At 41.3% G+C, this 9,484-nt stretch overlaps 1 protein-coding gene across 1 annotated transcript; it reads left to right on the forward strand.

The window, feature by feature from the left end:
- Window positions 1–320: 320 nt before the first annotated feature.
- On the forward strand, window positions 321–6,141 carry ihha (Indian hedgehog signaling molecule a). The gene is made up of 4 exons (XM_034885304.1): window positions 321–1,347; window positions 2,536–2,693; window positions 3,059–3,162; window positions 5,363–6,141. Exons 1-4 carry the CDS (start codon window positions 1,042–1,044, stop codon window positions 6,133–6,135), a joined length of 1,341 nt encoding a protein of 446 aa, XP_034741195.1. The 5' UTR covers window positions 321–1,041; the 3' UTR covers window positions 6,136–6,141.
- The last annotated feature ends 3,343 nt before the right edge of the window (window positions 6,142–9,484 follow it).

Below are 9,484 nucleotides of genomic sequence, written 5' to 3' on the forward strand. Positions count from 1 at the left end.
AAGTCAGCAGTAATTCATGCAGTCAGCCAATCATAGATTTAGTCAGTCGGTTAGTTATTCAGCTAAGCAATGCTTCAGCCAGTCCACCTGCCAAACATCCAGGAAATTAGCTTGCCTCACAGCTACTAAATTACCTCATTGAGACATAGTCAACCAAACATTAGCCAGTCAATCCCCCAATGACCCTTGAACTTATTTAATATTGAAATGCAGCTGGGGAAAAAAAACGTTAGTGGCTGTATACTCAGCATGCAGAGCTGTCAAGGGCACAGACAGACACAGGCAACAATGGAAGTGGCAGCTAGAAAGGGCAAAGCGTGTGTTTGCTGCTTGCCTGCCTGCAAGCAGAGTCTGGACAGGACTCTCCAGTGCGCCCATTGCCCAGGAGGGGCGGGGTGGGTGGCAGAGTATGGACAGAAGCGGAGAGGGAGAGAGGAGAGAGGAGGGCAGGACTGGCAGGGTGCGGTCTGAAGTGGCAACAGATCGCTTTGGATCAGTCAAATCCTTTCAATTCAACTGGAAAGCTGCAGCTTGTTGCACGCCGGCCGCAGATGGAGAGGAGACGCTTTCAATCCAGAGAAAGGACCAAACAAACGGCGGGCAAAAGTGGCTGTTGTTGTGACAGTTTCCCAGAGCAAAAGAAAGAGAGGGAGAGAAACCACAACACTGCAACTTGAGTATCAGTCACTGCTCTCTCTCTCTCTCTCTCTCTCTCTCTCTCTCTCTCTCTGTTACTCTCTCACCCACCATATCGACTTTGAACCTGTTTGTTTAAATACACGGACTTTACAGCCTGCACACTTACTGTTGATTCTGCAAGGCGGAGGGAGCGAAGTTTCTCAATTTGGGTCAACTTTTTGGAGTTGTTACAAACTGTTTGGGGTCCTCATGGTGCCTGGAGCTGCCGGGGTGAGCTTCTTTTATCCGAGTTTTTCGGACGTGATGTTGCGACAGTCACAAACGATGGAGTCAGGACCTGAGCCGGGGAGGTACTGAAGACATCTCTCTCCCCCGGGAGAGTCCTCCCTCCCCCCCGGGGCGATGCGGATCTCCTTCCTCCTTCTCACCGCCTCTCTGTGTGCCTTGGTCCTCCTCCTCGCACCTGCCTCGGAGGGCTGCGGGCCGGGGAGGGGGCACGGCAAGAGGCGGCCTCCGAAGAAGCTCATCCCGCTTGCTTACAAGCAATTCAGCCCCAACGTGGCCGAGAAGACATTGGGAGCCAGCGGTAGACCCGAGGGCAAAATAACGCGCAACTCCGAGCGCTTTAAAGAACTGACGCCGAATTACAACACAGATATTATTTTCAAAGATGAGGAGGACACCGGCGCCGACAGGCTCATGACCCAGGTAATGAAGGGAGATGAATGGGAGGGGATGGGTACAAAAACAGATGAGCAAATATGGACAGTTGTTCCTGTCTGCTTGATAATTGGCATTGTGCTGTCCATTGGCAACATTACAGTTATATTAACGGAATCACTTCACACTACATTTGCCAACCGGTTGGATCCAATTGCCTCCAAAGTGTTTGCTGTTAGTTAAATATTTAAACCAAAATGATTGATTTCATTGACTCTCGACCCCTCGTTTCACCTCTGGATTTTGTTACCTGGCATTCCTAGCTGCTGATTTTGCCTTGAAGTATTTCTTTCACTCCCAAACTAAGCCTTATTTTGTTGAACAGTCTCAATCATCGTTAATCTGTGCAATGTTCCATCAGGCTAGACAAATTGATGTGTGTAAAACCACTTATTTAAGGTTAAACCAAAGTCTATGCAGGAGAACATTTAATAAACCAATCTTAATCTTATTCTACATCATGGTCCTAATGTATATTTGGCCCACAAAGAAGGCACACACACATATGTAATTGTAGTGGCTCCTTTACAAATAGTGAGCCCAGTCCCTGCCCAAAGTTTAGTTTTTTTGTAAATTTGGTGATGTGCAAAACGAATAGCAATAATTCATTCTTTAATCAATTAATTCAGTGGTTGACATTAATCACATTGACAATTTATTGCTTCAAATCAGATTAATTACATTTCAGCAAATAGCTCTCCAGATCTGCTGAGAGGCATCTTGACCTCAGTCACTGGAAAACTGCTAAATCATCCAAAGCAAGCAAAAGTGTTTTGTACTTTGACCATTCACCGGACGCAATGAGTCTACATTTCTTTGTATGTGTTTAGAGTCTGCGTTAGTTAAGAGGTATGCACACTTTTCCTAACGGGCATCTCGCTTTTCAGTCCCTCTCTTGTTCTCGTTCCCTGCGTTGTTCCTTTTTTGTCGTCCTCTCGTTCCAACTTCACTGTCCATGCCTTAATGTGATGACACTGATGCCTCTGACTATCTGCTTCAGCAGACACACCCACACACTCACTGTCCACATTGTGTATGCGTCTTTTTTGTCTGAACTTTGGTTGATCTTTCTCTACCTCAAGTAACACTCTCAGCATTATTAGCACCTCAGTTTTTTTTTATTATTTGTTTCTAACAGCCTGCCTTACTTTTTCCCTCCATTTGCCTCTGTCTTAGCGTTGTAAAGACAAGTTAAACTCTCTGGCCATCTCTGTAATGAACATGTGGCCAGGTGTTAAGCTGAGAGTGACCGAGGGCTGGGATGAGGATGGTCATCATTCAGAGGACTCGCTGCACTATGAGGGACGTGCTGTTGACATCACCACCTCAGACAGGTATGCAATGCAGCATATTATGTGATCAAAGCAAACAACATTAAAACTGCTTGTAGTCAGTTAACACACCACAAGTCACTCGGTGAGGCAACGTATCAGTGATGTCATGAGTAAACAAATTAATCAGCAATATTTAATTTTGCTGACTCAAATATAGACTTAACATAGTTTAAATTCTTGTGTTAGCCTGGGTCCAAATTCCTTCAGAAATGACAATATTTGAAATGTATTATGCATACAAATAAATGTATTGGCGTCAGTGGAAAAAATGAATGTGCATGTTTGGAATAGTATGCCATCAATTTCTGATTGAATCACATTTGGAGTTTAAAATATCTTTTTCTTCTTTTCTTTTTTCCTTATAGGGACAGAAATAAGTATGCCATGTTGGCCCGGCTGGCTGTAGAAGCTGGATTTGACTGGGTCTACTATGAGTCCAAAGCCCACATTCACTGTAGCGTCAAGTCAGGTGAGAGATGGATGTCTGTGTGTGTGTGTGTGTGTGTGTGTGTGTGTGTGTGTGTACATTTGCATTTTCTTGTGTTTGTGGGCAGCTGTCATTACCACTAATGAGGTTGATGCCTTTGTTGGTGATTCATTAACTGTTTACCTTGCCTTTCAGTGGCACTATCATCAATCTGTGTGTGTGTGTGTGTGTGTGTGTGTGTTTGTGTGTGTGTGTGTGTGCTGGGCCTTTTGGGAGCCAATCATAGCAGGGTGGTGCACCTGTGCTGTATTCAGTCTCTCTTCTTGATCTCATTGTAAAGTCAGTATTCTTTCTCAACATAGAATATATAGCGGTATGAAGCGCAGTTAAGTGTAAAACAGGAATATTTGACATGCAAGTAGGTGTTGCTATGTTCAGTGGTGTGCCAATGCAATAGTTAATATTAAACATGCAATAAATAACATCTACTGTGTACCTAAGTAGACATCTGACTCTCCTTTCTGCATTCCTATGATAAAGCATTTAATTTTGTTCTTATTTTATTGCAAATCAGATACTTACAGTTCTTACGCAAACAATACTTGACCACATTCCACCTCAAGCCATTCTGACTTTTGAGACATTATAGAAACCCATTTACCAATGTGTCCTATGTGACCTATTTGTCTGGTACCACCAGTTATTTGATGCCAAACTACATTCTAGCAGTTCATTGAGGTTAGTAAGCTGTGAGATGATTAACTCTCCCTTTGTTTTGCTGTTGCTTTTCCTTCAGCAGGTTTCTCTCAGATCTCTTATCTGAGTCTTATCACCTCCCGGTCACAGTCTCCTTCTCTGCAGCCTCTGGCTTACAGACATACACCTTGGACAAATATTTGGCTGCCTTAAGTCTGCTTTAACACAACTCACAAACACACACACACACACACACACACACACACACACACACACACACACACACACACACACACACACACACACACACACACAAACACTGATTTAACACACACTCATGCTTGCTTCCATTTTCTCCACTTTTCCAAATGAGCAGAATTCATTGTTAGGAGCTCAAGCTCATTACAATGTGCCACTGCTCTTTACTTGCATGGAATCATTGAGAGTGGGCATGTGACTCAGTTTAAAACACAAACTGTGCTGTAATCCAAACAATATCTCAACCTAGGTCTGAGTATGTGTACTTTCCTGTTTCTCTGACCCCAGGCCGTGCTCTGCCTGTGGTGATACAATCAGCTGGTTATCCATTAGCACTTGCTGTCTACCTTTTCTTGCCACCTTGTCTCACTGCGTCTTTAATCAGAAATACTTAATGTAACAAGATCAAATGCACATCCTGTGGCATCTTGGGCAGCCCACATTAATGACAGATAACAAGCAGACAGGCTTTTTTAATAATATGTTGTGCTACTTGTGTCATGCTGATGTCATCATGCCAAGCTGGGTTTGACAAATTAAGTACTGTAGCAAAATAGACCTATGTGGCATGGCATGGCAAAGTGAGGGGGAAAAAGTTCTCCTTTACAATAACATTATGTGCAAAATAACAGAAGGAGAGCTGGTTTTTGCCAATTGTTGTAAAAACACATTCCCACCAAGTATTTGATCAGCCTTAGAAAACACGTACTCCATAGAAAAGTATATAATGGATTTTTAGGCATTAATATTGCAGAATACTTAAAGGGCCACCCAAACCTGTCAAAGGTGAATCAGAGAGGAAATCACTACTGCATTATACAGTAGTTAAGAAAATCAAATTATCAACTGTGGATGGGGATAGAAATCTTTATCTGCTGGTAAAAAAACATGGTTCTCTGTGTGTGTGTGTGTGTGTGTGTGTGTGTGTCTGTATGTGTCTTATTCAGTTGTAAGAATAAGTAGAAAGCCAGATGCAGACAGAAAAGACAAAGTTGAGTCACATTATACACATATGTTAACAATCTCAAGCTGATCTGCTGAGATAAAGTTGTCCTTGAGTCAGTGTCAAAGTCTTGCCTGTTTTATAGATCACTCAGTGACCAGATGCGGCCACTGTTAAAGGCGAAGTGCTGCTGTGCTTTTGCTCTACTCTTGAGATAAAACTGTATTCTTCTGTGTTTGACTCCTTTTCCTTGTATCGTTACCAACAAATAATGCAATAATAAAAAGTGAGTTAAAAGTTAAATAAAATAATATACTCAAATTTCTTTTTTTTTCATCGCTTCAGAACATTCTGTGGCAGCCAAAACCGGTGGCTGTTTCCCTGGTAATGCTGAGGTTATCCTTGAGAGCGGGGTTACTAAACAGATGCGAGAGCTTCAACCTGGCGAGCAAGTCTTGGCCTCTTCAACAACCGATGGTCACGGACCCCTTCTCTACAGCCCGGTCTTATCCTTTCTGGACCACCAGCCCAACATCACAAAGATCTTCTACATCATTGGCACCAACACAGGACTTAATATTACTCTCACAGCTGCTCACTTGATCTTTGTCACAGTCTGCACTGGTGGGCTGAGTAAATCAAAGTGGGAGGACACAGCCGAAGAGCAACTTTTGGGTTCCATACGGGAAGGCAGGCCTAGCTGGGAAGCAGGTCTGAGGACAGTTTTTGCCAGTGAGGTCCGGCCAGGACATTGCCTACTTACGTCACAAGGGAATACAGGGTTACCGGCAACACTTTCAGTTGTGACCTTTGTAGAAGAACAGAGGAGCACCGGGCTGTATGCCCCACTAACGCAGCATGGCTCCATAGTGGTAAACGGTGTGCTGGCATCCTGCTATGCTGCTGTGGACAATCACCATTTGGCCCACTGGGTCATGGCCCCACTGAGGTTCTTCTACAGCCTGATGGGACCCTTAGAGCTGCAGACCGACGGCCTGCACTGGTACCCTTGGCTTCTACAGAGGCTGGGGCAAATGCTGTTGGATGCTGGACATTTCCACCCCTGGGGGATCGAGCAAGGACACAGGCAGGAGCCAGAGAGCCTTGTTTCACACTGATGACTATATTCATAAAAAAGAAAGAAAGACAACAAATCAGTAGCAGTTTGTTAGTGTTGCATTATAGCTTCACATCTGAAAAGGGCTTTGGAATGATGATGGACACTGTGTGGGTACTTAAGTACTGATGCAAAACAGCTGCATGGGGTTTTAACAGCCACGCTGTCAATCTCTTTTAAAAAGTACGTCACGCTCTTTCACTCAACTTGATTGTCTCAGACTGGTTCACATATAGTGTACATCTTCATGTTTTTATCAGTTACTTTATTTAAAAGGTGTATTTTTTGTATTTTGCATTGTTTCAGGTTTTCAATTGTCAGGTCAGTAGTATTTACACCTTTAGTAAAGTTTACACACATTTAGATATACACAACACTCAGGCTGTATTCAACTACTGTATTAAGCACCAGCTATGCATCATATTACATAACAGATAGCAAATCTCTGTATCTTGAATAGTAAGTTACTAAATAGCTCTCCTTTGCATGGTCTTTTTTGTATTCCATCTATGACCCAAGACTTAAGACCTAGATTTGCAGAGGTACAGACATTTTCATTTTTTAACACTATGGGAAGCAATTGTGTCAGGTGGCTAAATGCACATGGATAAACGTGTAGTTGATGTTGCCCAAAGTGTTTTTCCAGTCGTCACTGTAGACTCAAACTTTGCAAGTATCTAGAAACTCCAAGGCATTATTCTATATGCCTTCTTAAATATTTGTCACATATGTATATTAAGCTATTGTTGGAGAGACTATTTAAAGATCTATTTTTAGACTATTGTTATTTTTGTCAACTCTGTGCATACAATGTATATTTGAAACATAAAGTTGTTGTTTATAAACCAAAACTACTCTGTGATTTTTTTTTCAACAACTAATTGAGATCTCAAGCCATACATCACTAATCACTAAAGTACTAATATTCTAATACGTACTTATACGTCCCTTTTTGTTTCCATCATTCTTGTTCTGATAGAGAGGCCCTGGCTTTTAATTTTGTTATTCAGAAATCTCAATAAAGACTAGCACATGGGTTTTAAACATTTGCTTACAATCAACTGTTACATATTGATCCATAAACAGCCATTAAAGTGAGTGATAACTGTACATGGTGATGCATCGCAACAGCTGGAACAATGTGAATGCAGCATGAATAGCTGTGGTTACAGGGTGGTTTCAGTACCACGGACAGCAGCACACAGCAACTACTCCTCTCGTCATGATGCCTGCATACTTTTTTCAGGATGTGGCGATATTTCGACTGGATGCTTCTGTACTTGCAGAGAAAACATCAAGATAGTAAAATCCGCCGATTAACATTATTCAGAAAATCAAACAAGACACTTTTTGTTTTTCTTAGTCAACTAACAAAGTTGACTACACACAAGAACCCCAAAAGATCAATAAGAAAAGGAGATTCGACATAATCTTTATTATTATTGGTCATTTAGGTACAGGAAAAACCTTTTTGTCATATCCCATAGCTCATCACAGGAGACAGTGTCATCCATATGGATGAATAGAGAACCAGACCCAGGTGAAACATACGGTATGATAGAAAAAAGAAAAAAAAATGACAGTGATTGGTTCATCTAAATATGCAAGTGATGTTCTCACATAAGGCTTTTTTCAAATAGACATGAAAAACTCATGCACATCCCAAGCGTTTGAAATACTGAAAACCATTGGAAAACATTTGTCCACCTGAGTCTGGTGGTTGGAAATGTTTCTCTGTGAGTTCTGTCTCCATGTAATCATGGTGAGTCTGTTTGGACCACAATTCCCTGGCAACATTTTGAGGCAGGGCTAATTGACAACCAGTAATTATTTTTTGTACTGATTTGAAGGGAATAGTGGAGACATATGCCATATACAGCTGCACACCATCCCTCTTTCTAAGAAAATAATAAAAAATAAATAAATCTGCCTGTTTCAGCTGCCTCAAAAGTGACCCAGGTATCATTGTCTTAAATTAAGGGTGTTCACATAACAACACATGGAAAGTCAGCATGCTCACAGTAACTCACACACAGATATGAATGTCTTTATAGAATATGAATATTATCTGTCATCAGAGCTTGGCAAAATTACACTTATACACAACCAATGCACAATAACACCTGGAACCATAATACCAGCCAGTGGGTAAAGACCCAAATACACTTGAGTTGTCTTTGTCCAGTCAGAAAAAAACTTCCTGGAAAACGAACGACTTCATCCCCTGGTAGGTGGCGGTGATATCGTCCAATAACAATAGGCTATAGATAAATAATGTACGTTTCCAAACCACCCGCAAACACACACACACATACAATTGCAAAAACCATTTTCTCGCACAAGTATTACATGTTAATAACATCATGAGAAATGTCTATCTCTTCTGAGTCAGTGACTGAATGAATGAGATAGTTTTAACTACCTACAGTAAGCAAGACTATGTTGAGAGCAGTAAACTTGACAGAAGTACAAAACACTCCGTACCATCCTACAGTAAGTTGGCAATTATGTTGACAAAGTTACATTAGGCTATATGTAGTCATTGCTTGGCAGCATACAAAAATAAAAGAAGTTGCACTGGTGCATAATCTGAATCATCTGCATTTGAGTTGTCTCTCTGCAAACGGAAGGAATTGTTTTCGGCACATTTTTCAAATGAGGCTGGCTCAGTTTTTATATATATATATATATATGATTAGCATTAAGGTGTAACCCAATCTGCCTTACTATTGTACTACCAGTAGCAGCGTCTCATTGTTGCAGTTTGGTGACTAGCTTTTTAGCTAGCCTGGCTAATGCATATTTGGAATCCTTTCTGAAAAAAGTCACTTAAAAATATTTTTTTACATGCCCACTTCACACAACTTCAAACAAACTCAACAAGGAATAAAAAAACCTTACTGACAAAGTTGAAAACAGTCGTGTTTTTCTACTCTGTAGGACTCTGGGATCAGTATCTCTGTTTGGATTTTTAAAACAAGTTCATATTGAATTCCTGCTGTCTTTAACAAGGTTGGTGTTAGATGACCAATTAAATACATGTATTAGGATTTTAACAACAGGTTCATACTACTCATTCTGTACTACCATTTAATCTAAACTAAAACAACAACCTGGGGCGCATGTTTCAATGTTTCACAAGTACACAATCAAAGTAGGAATGAAAGATGGGCTGAATGTTTTCAACAGACATTGGGGCATCAGCACAACCCCAGAGTGACTGGATCAGTAAATAAGAAATACTGGCACCAAAACTGCAGTGCTTAATACAACCCCTGCTATGCTCCACCTCCACTTATAATTGTCAGAATGGCAGCTACCCACAGGTGAAGAAACATGAATGCCCAATA

This window comes from Etheostoma cragini, chromosome 11 (genome assembly GCF_013103735.1).
Source record: "Etheostoma cragini isolate CJK2018 chromosome 11, CSU_Ecrag_1.0, whole genome shotgun sequence".
Classification (NCBI taxonomy): domain Eukaryota; kingdom Metazoa; phylum Chordata; class Actinopteri; order Perciformes; family Percidae; genus Etheostoma; species Etheostoma cragini.